The 14,817-nt window shown below is 41.6% G+C and overlaps 1 protein-coding gene across 2 annotated transcripts in view; it reads right to left on the bottom strand.

The window, feature by feature from the left end:
• The window catches only part of c5h10orf67 (chromosome 5 C10orf67 homolog), a 419,952-nt gene that overhangs the window by 299,106 nt on the left and 106,029 nt on the right, over positions 1-14,817 (bottom strand). For both annotated transcript variants that reach the window (XM_085987765.1, XM_085987766.1), the window contains 3 exons: positions 9,989-10,136; positions 8,671-8,729; positions 8,238-8,303 (listed from right to left, as the gene is read on the bottom strand). In XM_085987765.1, the coding sequence (XP_085843891.1) occupies positions 8,238-8,303; positions 8,671-8,729; positions 9,989-10,136 (273 nt within the window). The remainder of the gene's footprint in view (positions 1-8,237; positions 8,304-8,670; positions 8,730-9,988; positions 10,137-14,817) is intronic.

Below are 14,817 nucleotides of genomic sequence, written 5' to 3'. Positions count from 1 at the left end.
AAAGTGCATAACCTCACACTTTCCAGTATTGTCTTCCATCTGCCAAATCTCTGCCCACTTACTTAGCCTGTTGATGTCCCCTTGCAGGTTTTTTATGCCCTCCTCACTCACTACTTTCCCTCCCATCTTAGTATCATCTGCAAACTTTGATATGTTACACTCGGTCCCCTCCTCCAAATCATTAATATAGATTGTAAAGAGTTGGGGACCCAGCACTGACCCCTGCGGAACACCACTAGTTACTGATTGCCAGTCTGAGAATGAACCATTTATCCCAACTCTCTGCCTTCTGTTAGATAGCCAATCCTCTATCCATGCCAGAATATTACCCCCAATCCCGTGATTTTTTATCTTAAGCAATAACCTTTTGTGTGGCACCTTGTCAAATGCCTTTTGGAAGTCTAAATACACTACGTCCACTGGTTCCCCTTTATCCACCCTATATGTTACTTCCTCAAAGAACTCCAGCAAATTTGTCAAACATGACTTCCCCTTCATAAAACCATGTTGACTTTGTCCTATTAAATTATGATTATCCAAATGTCCTGTTACTGTCTCCTTAATAATGGACTCCAAAATTTTACCTACCACAGATGTTAGGCTAACCGGTCTATAGTTTCCAGCCTTCTGTCTACTGCCCTTTTTAAATAAGGGTGTTACATTAGCAGTTTTCCAGTCTGCCGGGACCTTTGCCGAGTCCAGGGAGTTTTGGAAAATTATTACCAATGCATCCACAATCCCTACCGTCACTTCCCTCAAGACCCTAGGATGTAAGCCATCAGGTCCAGGTGATTTATCCGCCTTGAGTCCCATTATTTTACCGAGTACCACTTCCTTAGTGATTTTGATCGTGTTTAGCTCCTCCCCCCCTTTAGCCCCCTGTTTGTCCAACCCAACATTATGCATTATGGGTTCTGACGAAAGGTCATCGACCTGAAACGTTAACTCTGTTTCTCTCTTCACAGATGCTGCCTGACCTGAGTATCTCCAGTATTTTCTGTTTTTATTTCATATTTCCAGCATCTGCAGTATTTTCTTTTTGAACATTATGCATGTTTGCGCCAAGTTCCCTGGCAGTTGCCATGACTCGTTCATCCTGCGGCAGTCTACTGTGCCTCAGCTGTTCAATCCGTCAACCCAACTTTCCTGATGGCTACTTGGAGACAAGGGCTATCCCCTGAAGACGTGGCTGATGACACCAATGAGGAGGCCATCAAACGAAGCTGAGGAGCGTTACATTTCTACCAAAAGCATCATAGAGCAAACCATCGGCTTGCTCAAAATGTGATTCCGATGCCTCGACAGATCTGGTGGAGCCCGACAGTACGCACCAGCCAGGGTCTCCAGAATCATCTGCACAACATTGCACAGCAGCGTGGCTTACTGCTGCCCGAGGAACAAGTGGCTCAGTGCACAGCCTCCTCGGAGGAGGAGAAGGATGCAAATGAGGAAGACCTTGTGGAGGCGCATGTGCCAGTTCTACCAGCACACGAGCACATTGCTGGCCGTGAGGCAAGGGATGTACTAATCCATGCCAGATTCGCGTACGTTTCCGCAGCAAACACATGTGGTTGGCACATGGAAATGAGTGTCCAGCCGACCTTCTTAACACACCATATAGCATCTGTACAATAAATTGTGGGATACTATCACTTTTAGCACCATCATTACAGATGAATAGTGCCCTGACCCCTCACTGTGACACTTCCATTTCTGAGCACACATAGGCCAACTCTTTGAATCTTTGCCATCGCATCTCTTTATTACAATTGAAATAACGAGGAAAATCTTCACTTTGTTTTATATCAAAACACCTAAGTGACTACCCTTGTGACTATTTGTGTGTTAACTTTCTTACACGTGCTTCTATGTGGTGCTTCCTCTGTGGCTTCAGCAGATGTTGTGGCACCTTGCTCACTTCCATGCTGCGCCTGCTTCAACGCCTTTGACAGGTGTCCTCTGGGTTTGGGAGCCTGGAAGGGCTCGACAACTGTCTGCTCCTCCTGCGGCCTTGCAGGGGCTGAGACGGCCATCTCAGTTGGGTGAGGAATTGGGGGCTCTGACCGAGGGCTCCGCAGTGGCATTGGAATGTGAGCGCTTGGAGAGGAGCCCACAATTCCTTGTTGGTGACCACCAACATCCCTCTCATGGGTCACCCGCACTTCACTGCTAGCAAGTAGCTGGAGAGCACCTTGCTGCACATCAGTGGGGCCCTGAGGACTTGTCTTTGTACTAACAGTCCTCATAACGGGGACATCCATGTAACTCTGGTTCCTGTCCTGAATAGATGCCCATCTATCCTCTACAGCAGACCATCTATGTAGAAGAGTCGGCATGTTCATTTGCGTCTAGCGATTTATGTCCTCCATGGAGGTTGCCATCCTTTCCATGGCGGCACCTACATTCCCCATTGAGAGCACCACGGCAATTCTCATGTTTGAGATGGACTCCTCCATTCTTTGCACACTCGCAATTACAGTAGTTGCAAACCCTGTTAGAGACTCCTGCACTTGTTCCTGAAGTTCCAGCACACTCTCTTTCTGGATGGCCCCAGAGGCACAGTGTCCACATGCAGCTGAGCAGAGGTTGGAGCGTCCCGCATCCTCAGACAAGGACTCTCCACTGCTGTGCCTGTCTCCACCATCTGCTGATGCTCACTTGCGAGCTATGATACACCAGGTGACAACACTAACCTATCTCATGAATGACCCACTGAGGTGCGCATCTCTGCGCTGGTGCTGGGTGCGCTCAATTCTGCTGACGCTGCTCCCTCAGAGGTTACAGCTTCCTCTGAGGAGTCTCCCGGTTCTTCCTCCTGGACAATGGGGAGGGGGCTCTTGATGGTCCTGTGGGGGAGTAAAGGCATGAGTTAGACATGTGATATTAATGTAGCAGACACATCCCATTGTGCAGATGATCAGAACTCAATCTGTATGAACATCAGATGCCATATCAGTCACTCATGCAATGTAAATGAGAGGGTTGCAAATCTATTCTGTCACCAGTTTGCTCTAATGCACCCTTCCCCCCTTCCAGCTCCTCAGCACTTCCGACGATCTCGATAGCAGCCTCCTCAGCGGTGCTTAAGTGCGCCAAGGAAGGTGGCCCTCCTCCTGTCCCTTTTATTGTGGGCTCTCTTTTCCTGCAATGTGGGACACAAGTGGAGTTTGAGCGAGAATGTTGGAGTGCGTGTACAGAATCCATAGCATAGATGCTTAGAGGGAGATAAAGATGGAGTGAGGTGCCAAGACCAAGGTCCCTCCCTGTGCATTGTTAGTTGTTGCCATTGCATAACAGTGATAGCGAGTGTGAGGGGTGCATAGTAGAATGGTGGAGTGATTCTATACATAGAGGGAGGGGGATGGTTAAGGGTGCAAGGGATGTAAGGGTAGGCTGGGATGTGCAGGAGTAGGTTGACAATGCAGAGTGCTGGCGATGAGAGGAGATGCGGAGCAGATTGAAGGTAAGTGTGAGGTTATACACACTTTTGCTGAGCGTAGCAGGTCATTGAACCTCTTCCTGCACTGAACCCAGGTGCGTGAGCATAAAGACCTGGTGCTCACCTCCTCAGCAATTTGCAGCCAGGCTGTCCTGGTTTGCTGAGAAGGCTTCCTCCGTACATTTGAGGGGAACAGAACCTCTTTGCGCCCTCTCATTCCCTCCACAAGAGCATGGAGGGAGTCATCATCAAATCTTGGAGAGGCCTTTGATCTTGAACCACTCATCTCTCTATCTGCCACACTGAAATGCATCAGAAAATGAAGGAAAAAACCACAAGGCTACATGGGCCCCTTAAATGCAGCTGAATGGAAGACGTCAGCAGAAGCGAGCAGCAGACCCGAACCCACTAATTGGGCCGGGCAACGGCACGACGGGCTTAATAAGCCAGTTAAGGGAAAATAGTTGATGCAGAGCGGATTAAACCAGCAACGGGACCGGAACCCGCTGACCTGTCAACCCGACTCCAAATCGCCTGCACTCAGAAAATCGCAGCCTTTGACTCCAACACTTTCCATTCCTGGACTGTTTCTCGGTACGTTCTAAATGACTGCCTTTGTTTCTTTACACTTTTTTTAAGCACAACACTTGAAGTGTAACAGGCAATCAATACACACTGTGCATACAGTTTCTATTTCCAATATGCTTTTCTTGCTTATAAATTAAATTGACAATGTTTCTAAATTCAACCTTGTAACTTGACTGTATATAAATTCCTCTTCAATGCATATATGTGCAAATATGTTATGCGGTCAGAAAAATTATGAAATATGAATAAAAAGACAGCCCTGCGGTGTGGTCTGATAAAAATAATAAAGGTTTAACTTACGTCGTGCTTATTTGCATAGTTACTACACACAGTTTCAAATGCTAAAAAAAATTCTGAAATACATTTTATTGGATTCATCCCAAATTTCCACAAGCCTCCTGGTGCACTCCCAACTTAAATTGAATGGGAATGCACCAGAAAACCCAGGAATCAGGACAGGACTCAGATATGCTGGGTCTCAGCTTCTGCCTCAAGTTTCCTGGGGAAAGGCATGGTTGTTTGGGGTGGAACCTCCATCTGCCTCAAACATGGGCCCATGTGTCAGAGGGGGCTTAATTTGGGGGAAGCAAACCCCTCCAAAAATGGCTGCAATCTCCAGGCCTTCACTGAACCTCCAGTAAATGGGGCTGATGGATCCCGTGAAAAATACTTCAAAGTGGGTGGCACTAAAACTGGAGAAAGCTGTTGGCCAGCTCTGCTGTTCCCATCTCTCTTGACATGGCAGGTGCCTGAGCTGCACCAATATCGGTGTGAAAGAACCTCTCCCTATGCCCACATACTCTGGGAGGGGCGCAGTGGTGGAGGTTCCTCGCTACTGCATTCTGGCTTTTATGCCAGGATTGCGGATCTGCAAATGTTTGAGCCCACTGTGTACCTACTCTACAGATGCTGTTATTGCAAAGTAGAATGATTATGGACCTCCAATAGTTTTTCCAAGAAGTCTCAGTTTACTGGACCCCCACCATAATTTAACCTAGTATTCCTGTATTATTCAAAAAAATAAGAGATGTGGAATAGAACATAATGCTTAAGAGGCACAGCAGTAAAGGCATCACAAATGATTGGGCAACATTAGGTTCACCTGCATATGATGTAGCTCATATGTGGGTTCTAGGATATATAACATTTTGGCGGATTTTGTTTGATGGCTTGGCTATCTTTTGGCATAGAACTGATACTCTTACAATGGTAATAAAACTAAATTGCAGATTAGACTTCAAAGTATATCTAATGAAAACACGTCTACCAAATGGTGTCCTACAGAATCCTGATTGAAGAATAATAAAGAAACTCACACTTATCTATGGTGAACCTCATATTGAAGATAGTTAGAATATAGAAGTGTAATCAGTATGTTCTTATTTTAGATAGATAAGGTATGTCATAAAATAATTCAGCCCTTATTTACCATGGGCTTATAAAAGCAGTTCAATTAAATCATTTGAACTATCTCAATGAACTTCTATGAAAAATAGCAGTAGTAACTGTTCTTGAAATTGATAATATATATAGATTAATCAAGACTTGACAAAACCTAGTGCAAATAAAAAGTAGTAAGCATGCAAACATAGTAACAAGTGTTGAATTCTCATAATAGTCTGTTGTTATTAAAGTTCCATTTAATGTAAAGGCAGATTTTTATTTCCTAGAAGTATGTTAAGATATTCTATCTACTGCAACTACAGCATTTAACCAGAGTGTGGGTGGGTAAGCTGCAGATACGGCGTGGGTTGCCAAATGGCTGAGTGCTGGGATGATTACGGTTTCTAATTTACATAAACAACCTGGATTCGGAAATTCAATTGGCAGATTATCCCAAACTAGGAGGAGCAGTGGAATTAGTAGAGGCAGCTCAGAAATTACAGAATTAGTTGAACAAGATATGGGCAGGGCATTGGCAGATTAAATTTAATGCAGACAAATATAAAGTGCTACACATAGGAAGAAAAAATGTGACACACTCCATGAATGGTGTTGAAATAGCTACGGATGAAGCTGAAAGGTACCTAGAAGTTTTAGCAGACTTAATGCGAAACATGTTCAACCAATGCAGAGCAACAATCAATAAAGCCAATTGGGTGTTGAACTATACAGCCAAAACAGTAGAATACAAGTTAAAAGAGGTACTGATCAAACTTTGTGTTCCAGTCAGACCACACCTTGAATACTGGTTCTGGTCGCCAAGCAACAAGAAAGACATTCAAGCGCTGGAGACATTGCAGAGAAGAGCCACAAAGTTATCCCCAATTTCAGGGATAAGAGTTGAGAAAACAGTGACAGGCTCGGACAAAGTCAACATGGATTTACAAAAGGTAAATCGTGCTTGACTAACCTACTGGAATTTTTTGAGGATGTAACTGGTAGAATAGATAAGGGGGAACCAGTGCTTGTGGTGTATTTGTACTTTCAGAAGGCTTTCGATAAGGTCCCGCATAAGAGATTAGCATGTAAAGTTAAAGCACATGGGATTGGGGGTAAGGTACTGACTTGGATAGAGAACTGGTTGGCAGACAGGAAGCAAAGAGTTGGAATAAACGGGTCTTTTTCCGAGTGGCAGGCAGTAACTAGTGGGGTACCGCAGGGATCGGTGCTAGGACCCCAGCTATTCACAATATATATAAATGATCTAGACGAGGGAACTAGATGTAATATCTCCAAGTTTGCAGACGACACAAAGCTGGGTGGGCGTGTGTGCTGTGAGGAGGATGTCGAGAAACTCCAGTATGATTTGGACAGGTTGGGTGATTGGGCAGATGCATGGCAGATGCAGTATAATGTGGGTAAATGCGAGGTTATCCACTTTGGTGGCAAAAACAGGAAGGCGTATTATTATCTGAATGGCAATAGATTGGGAGAAGGGGAAGTGCAACGAGACCTGGAAGTCCTTGTGCACCAGCCGCTGAAGGTAAGCATGCAGGTGCAGCAGGCGGCTAAGAAGGCAAATGGTATGTTGGCCTTCATAGCGAGAGGATTCGAGTACAGGAGCAAGGATGTCTTGCTGCAGTTGTACAGGGCCTTGATGAGACCACATCTTGAGTATTGTGCGCAGTTTTGCTCGCCTTATCTGAGGAAGGATGTTCTTGCCATGGAGGGAGTGCAGCGAAGATTCACCAGACTGATACCTGGGATGTCAGGAATGAAATTGAGGAGAGATTGGGTCGATTGGGCTTATATTCGCTGGAGTTTAGAAGAATGAGAGGGGATCTCATTGAAACTTATAAAATTCTAACACGACTAGACAGACTAGATGCAGGAAGGATGTCCTGATGGCAGGGGAGTCCAGAACCAGGGGTCACAGTCTAAAGATAAGGGGTAAGCCATTTAGGACTGAGATGAGGAGGAATTTCTTCACCCAGAGAGTGGTGAACCTGTGGAATTCTCTACCAAAAAAGGCAGTTGAGGCCAATTCATTAAATATATTCAAGGAGGAGTTAGATATATTTCTTAAGGTTAAAGGAATCAAGGGATATGGGGAGAAAGCAGGGACAGGGTACTGAATTTGGATGATCAGCCATGATCTCATTGAATGGCGGAGCAGGCTCGAGGGGCCGAATGGCCTACTCCTGCTCCTATCTTCTATGTTTCAATGAACAGAATATCATTTATGTCCATCTTCCAGTCCAAAAACTATTGTCCCCCATAATCTAGAAATGATGTCAACAACAAAGTTTCAGTCAAGTTGTGCTGTCATGGATAGATATGTCACAAAAAATATTCAGAAGTCATGAGCAATGTTCCCTTAATTTTGGGGGGTGCTGCGTGACCCATTCAATGTTTCACGCATGCGCAAAATTTCACATTTGAAAAGCTGGTCCCAGGCTGCGCGGGAACAGCAGACAGCTGCGCAGCTTAGCGGGAACGTTGGTCATGAGTGGAGGTACAGTTTAAAGCATGGATAAAGTGCAACACCAGCCTAAAATGTTTTCAATCTATGTTTGTCAGTCAGTTCTCTATCCAAGTAAGTCTACAGATCACCTTCATACAGGAATTTACATTTGTTTTATTTCAACAACTTTGAGATACTTGAATTCAACACCACTTTTGCACTGGCTTAAGGTGCAAGTAGATAAATATAATGCAATTATGAATGTAAATATTGCAAATAACATGAAATTGACTGCACTGTGGTAAACTACATTGCATTGTTACAATAATCAAGGAAACTGATGTAGCTCAACAGTTTACTCACCATTTGTTTCCCTCTGACTTTCTCAAATTGCAATTGTTTTTTCAAACTCTCTTCAGATGCAAACAACTACAACCAGAGAACAATGTCAGAAAATATTTTATCATCCAGCACAGCAGAGTGAAACAACTATTATTCTCATTTACTCCTTACGTATTAATTCAGCAAGACAGCTACATTTTAATGGCATTGTATTAGTAAATGTGGTCCCTGTATAAACTCATTACTGCATCATATTTTACTTTAAATAACATTAAAACCCAAAGAGCCACAGTTATATTTAATTTTTTAAATATAACTAAGCATACCTTTCATATCCATTTATAGTATCTACCATGGGAAGTTTATGACTTATTATTGTTTCCAAATATATAACTTAATTCCTAAAGTGAATTGGAAAAGCAAGTTATTTTATATTTGTTAAACGAAACAGTACCTTTTGCATTTTGCGCACAGTGTTTGCACTTTTCTCGTTTAGTATTATAAGTTCCTCGCCTGAAAACAAAGAAGGAGGGCAGACCATGAAAATCAGATCCTCAGATGCCTGTGTTCATTCTCAGTGCTGAAGGTCAGACTCCACAGCCTACTGGAATCCACATTGGATGGAGGACCTAGCAGGACTCTAACCCTGAACACTACCCTTGACCTTCATTGCTTTGCCCCTGCTGTTTAGCCGGCTGGTCTAATGGATATTAGGTAGTAGTTCAAGGGCCAAGTGTGGCTGTGTGCCCAGCCCATGAACGTCGTTCTCTGTTAGTCACAGCCAATACAAAGTGGTTTAGCAGGTGGTTCTTTATCTGCTCAAAGCACTTCTCATCAAAAGCAAGACACACCATTAAATTAGCTCACAAACAGCAATAAGTAATATGATATCTGTCAAATACAACTTAATATTTTCTTGTGCTGTATCTAATCAATTAAAGTACAAAGAACATTTTTGTGGTTCATTTTCAATTGAACGGAGTGGAGCACTATATTAACGTTTTCATAGAAAGCATGCAACAATTCATGGCAAATAAAGAAATGCTCACATCACACCTATGCAGTTCAAGTTTCCATTAAATGAGTTGTCCAAATTGCCGTCTGCATGAATGAAGAGTTTCATCAACTCTCAAGTCTTTGGGGTAACAGCTACCAGAAAGAAACTGTGTTGAATTTCTCATTGGTACCACCTTTGGATGTGGTCATGCCTCCTCATTCAATTCACTGAAATGAATTGAATTTCTTTGGGATAGTCTATAATTCTACACTGTTAGGGACAAAAGTGGTAAACTAATAGGATGAAAAGCAGAGGAGCATTTTAAACAGGAAAAGAATGTGTGCGAAAAGTTAAAATTGGTAAAAAACATACACGCACATTTTTCTTAATTACGCTATGGTAATAGTTAATAAGAATACTTTTTATATCAGCTTGTGTATGATGAATATGTTTTAACAACACAGAAGAAACTGCAATTTAAGTTATGACAGCACATAGATAAAATAAAACAGTTACTATGTGTAAACTCTAGCACCTGCATCATTTGTTTGGCAAAAATAACACCTGTTGAACATTTACTTCCTCAAACACACTCGTAAAAATAGGCACCTTGCATTTATCTATATCCAGACTAAATAGAAAACAGCCTATCACTTTCCTTAGTGACAATTCATGAAATCGCACATCCTCAAAAAAATTTAATTCAAGTGAAAGATCTCTCAAACAAATACTTTCTTTCTGCATTTATAGTTTATTTTGTAGTATCCAAAAATACCTAATTCTTTTATTCGAATATCTTTCAAAATAATGGTCTCTGACATCATTTCAGTATTCTGCTGCAGAAAGATAATTTGGTTCTTCAGTTCTTCATTTTCTTCGACAAGTTGTTCTTTCTCAAAGTCGTCCTTAGAGTCAAAATTGATCTGCAAAATCACAGAACTCTTTTGTCAGAACAGAAAACAAAAAGCAGAAATGGCAAGCTGTGTAGCCAATATGAAAATGATTCCACAACAGAGCTGTCATCCAACTTTCTGGCTTTTATGAATCATTTGGAATATGAATAGGAAACAAACACAAAAAAAGAGAAATGTGCAGAGGAAAAAAAAAGTAGACCCCTCCAAAACCGAATCTTGGTAAAAAGCCGCTAGTACATTACATACAAAGACAATAATTCATGGGGACATTTTATTGATGAGAATAATACATATCATACTGTTTGTGTGCCCTCATCATTCAGGTCCATGTATTGTGGAAGCTGTGTCCAGGCAGGCAGCTGTGGCCCATCCACCCACATCCCCCCGTGTGCTCAAGGACTGCTGTCCGTAACTAGGCAGGCAGGGGAGTGTGTAGCCGGACAACACCAGGGGTGGCAGAGCGCAGAGCTAAGGAGGGGGCTTGTTGCCATTGTTGTCATTCCTCACTGACAGTACTGCCACAGTCATAAAGAGCACGTCACATGTCAAAGTAGTGAAGTTTTCAGGCTTGAAGCCGCATGGAGTCCATCAGGTCTGCTGATATATACACAGTTGGTTTTCTACTTTGTGATGGAGCCACCCGGAGATAATTCATATTCTGAACATTAACATGGCTTTGCATGCCTGTCACGCATAGGCTATGCAGGCGAGTTGATGCTATTGAACAGTTCTCTTCAATTTTCAGAAAGACCAGTTTTACTCTTCACTAGTGTAAATTTTTAGGAAACTTATATTAAAGCAGTTATTTATGATTAAACCCTTGATCAGAGTAATTTAAAAGATATTTTTCTATTTTCATATATCCCACCCTACAGAAAAAATAAATTCACAAATAAGCTTGCTAGCTTACGTTCATGAGGATAGTGTGAGTCAAATATATATTCTCAGTAGTAAACATGACAAAAATATAAAAAATAACCTGTTTGACTGACATGTGATTAAAGTGATAAAGTGATTCTTTAATGAGGCAGCAGGACAAAATGTAATACTAGAAGCTTCCAACATTAGACAGTAATAGTTTACAGCAAAGGTTTTCTCTATATATGCAGTACATTACTATTACAACAATTCTATGAGTCTGGATTAAAAGTTAATGTGACCAGAAAATATTTGTGTAGCCCTTACTGAAATATATGAGATAAATACCAGAAAGACTTTTAACCTTACATTATATTGAAATGACTATTATAATCTACAATTAAATATTCACACTGGATAAATAAGAGATTCATTAGGAGGTAAAGGTATCTGTTTCTTTTGACAGCGCCCGAAAACTGCAGACACAATTGTCTTTCAAGTTTTGGCTTGTGCTTTGAATGGTTAACCCTTACCTCTAGCTCCACCACCTGTTGCAGTTAAGAATTGCAGATAATTAACTATTCAAGTCTCCTGCCGCAATGAGGACACTCATTAGCAAGACAAACAAAGGGACGGTTTTCTGTAGCTACAGTCATCTGTCACACTTTGAGTGGCAGGTTTTGTGCTGGTGTTCTCTGCCATCTGCCCCCAGCAGCAGTCCTGAGCTTCAAAAAAAAACCAAGGAACTTGCTATGTACAACACTGAGGCAATGAGAGGGGGAAACAGGCTTGGACAAGTGAGAACTATTTCACACTGACTAATTACAGTTTCTGAGCAAAGGCTGCTAACATTCAATTACATTCCTGTGCTTGCACCTAATTTGAACATAATTAAAAGATCTGCAATAATATTAGTTTACTAAGATGAGCAGTGAAGAGTAAACACTGTATGAACTGTAAATACCTCTACTCAGTGATCACAATAATTATCTATACTCACTGCTTTTGAGGGGTGACAGTACACAATATTGGCTCTACATTACAACAGTGACTCCACTTCAAAAGTACTTAATTGGCTGTAAAGCGCTTTGAGACGTCCGGTGGTTGTGAAAGGCGCTATATAAATGCAAGTCTTTCTTTTCTTTCTAGGGTTACTCAAGTGGCTGATGGTGATCTCTTATTGCACACTAGAGGTCCCTCTTGTAACTCAATTGCAAAAATAATTTAATGCAGCCAAGCTGTAGTCACTAGTTATCATAGGCTTTATAGCTTTCAGATTGATTTTCCTTCCGGAATACTTAAAGTAATGTTTGAAAACAAGATTGCAATACATTAATATGTAACATCCCTACTCCTCTCTGGGTATTTACTTTGATGTTTCCCCAAAATGAGTGCACTTGACTGTCAAGAAAAGTACTTGCATTTATATAGTACTTTTCATGTCCACAGGATGTTCCAAAATGTTTCACAGCCAATGTTACTTTTAAAGTAATTATTGTTGTTGTGTAAACAAATGCAACAGCCAAATCTGTACACAGAAAGGTCCCACAAGCAACAATGGGATAAATGACCGGTTAATCAGTTTAGCTAGGGTTGGCTGAGGATAAATATTGGCCAGAACACTGGGAGAACTCCCATGTTCTTCTTTAGTGCCATGGGATTTTTGCATCCACCTAAACAGGCAGACATTGGTTTAATGTCTCATCCAAAAAATGACATTTTTCAGTACTACACTGAAGTGCCAGCCTTGAATATATGCTCATGTCATGCAGTGGGGCTTGAGCCCATAACCTTCTGATTCAGAGCACCAAGCTGATAATTTAAAACAAAACTGATAGATGTTTATTAGCATCAGCTGCACAAAGCTCCTCTCTAGACAGAATCAACTCTCTCAAATTGAATTGAAAACATAGATAAATAATGTGGGCTACTTAGGTTAAATCATGAAGCTTCTTTCATTCATCAGGAAATAATGCTTTCTGTACATCTCTAAAGATAAAGGGTACGCGCAAGTTCACTGGGATTTTGTAGTGGAAAATAAGTTAAATACTAGGCTCAGTTCTATTATTCAGTAACATTTTGTGGCAGGAGATCTATTCATTGCATAGGATAGTGAGTCCTCAAAGGTTTAGGATGTAACCAAATAAAAGTGATTAGATTTGATTTCAGAAAAATTAGGTTGCATATATCAATAACATATAAACAAAATGCTAGAAGAACTTATCAAGAGTAGGTGGCCTACAGAGGAATGATAGAAAAACTTCAAAAGCTAGAAATATAAAATACAAAATGCTGGGAAAATGCAGCACGTCCATCAGGATTTGTAAAGTGGGAAATAAGCAAGTCCCTTCATAGTGCTGAATAAATTGAAGGGGGCGGGGAGGAAGAACAGCAGGTGAAAGCCAGGAAAGTGTAAGTTAATACATTTAATAGTCTATCTTCTTCTTATCGTGTCCACGGACAGTCTATACATAGCCCAGCCAGAACTGGACACATTTTTGCGCCTTGTTGTTGAATTCGGCAAGATCTGCAACAGTGCAGGGTTCCTCTAACGATGGGCATTGCAGGAGATGTTGCATAGTCTGTGCCTCAGTTCCACATTCACAAGTTGTCGGGCTGGTTGAATATCCCCATTTGCTTAGTGACACATTTGAGCAACCTACACCGGTCCTAAGTCTGTTAAGGCACTTCCAGATTGCCCAGTTGCAATTAGTTCCTGGGGGAAGGCTTTCATCAAGTAAAATTTCCATCGCTGGGGGTTGTTCAAGACTGGCGAGCCGGTCTTTCCACAAGGCGATGCGGGCTTCAGATGAGGTTGATTGTAATGGAACAACACTGTTCATGAAGCTCTTTCTTGACTTTAGGCAGCTGGGTGTAGGATGATGCACGTAGGTAATCTGTCAGCCAGTGAAAGGGCGTTAGAAAGACTGTTTTTTAAAATTGGTCAAAGAAATTGCTCCAAAATGAATTCAGTGGAAGGTAAATGGACGAGATGGGGGGAAGACACCCAAGATCTGTTAGTCAATATTCAGACTAGAAAGCTGCAGAGTGTCAATGAGAAAGATGACGTACTGTTTCTGAAGTTTGTGTTGAGCTTGGCTGGAATAGTGTAACAGGCATAAAAAAAGGCAAAGTTGGAATGGGAGGTGTAGTTCAAGTGGTGAGGCACAGCGCAGTCAGGAACACAATTGTGGACAGAACGGAGATGTTCAATAAAGCAGTCATCCAATTTGTGTTTAGTTCTCCCAATGTAGAGAAGCCTATACCATGAGCAACAAATACAGTACACTAGATAGGAGCTGGAGTCTCTGACTTCATCAAAGTGGTAGAGAACAACAAGATTCAGAGATGCAGGCAGGGAGCAACTGAACAAGGAGAGATTTAATATTAATATTAATATTAATAACAATATTAATATTGTTATTTATCATTATCATTATTGTTATCTTATCAGTATTATTACTATTATTAGATAGCTATATGTGCATGCCTCATGAAATTTATACTAAATCATCATTTAGCATTATAGAAAATAGTGTTTCCACACTCATCCCACAAAATAGGTCCATTTTATTTCGTTTTTTTTTAACTATATAAATGCGTTCTTTCCACATAAGCTGCTGGAATATCCAGGGCCTCCGCTCCTCAACTTTTGGGATGAAGAGTACAGACCCTGAATTCCTAAAAGCTATAAAAGACATTGATATAATTGTGTTAACAGAAACATGGTGCCAAAAGGACGTGCCGACCCACTGTCCTCCAATGTACCATGAAATCATTGTGCCCTCAGTAAAGAACACTAAAACACGCAAGGGCAGAACCTCCGGGGGAA

This window comes from Somniosus microcephalus, chromosome 5 (genome assembly GCF_052327205.1).
Source record: "Somniosus microcephalus isolate GS21.2 chromosome 5, FLI_Smic_1.0, whole genome shotgun sequence".
Taxonomy (NCBI): Eukaryota; Metazoa; Chordata; class Chondrichthyes; order Squaliformes; family Somniosidae; genus Somniosus; species Somniosus microcephalus.
Note: the sequence above shows the minus strand (reverse complement) of the source record. Positions and strands in the feature narration are given on the sequence as shown.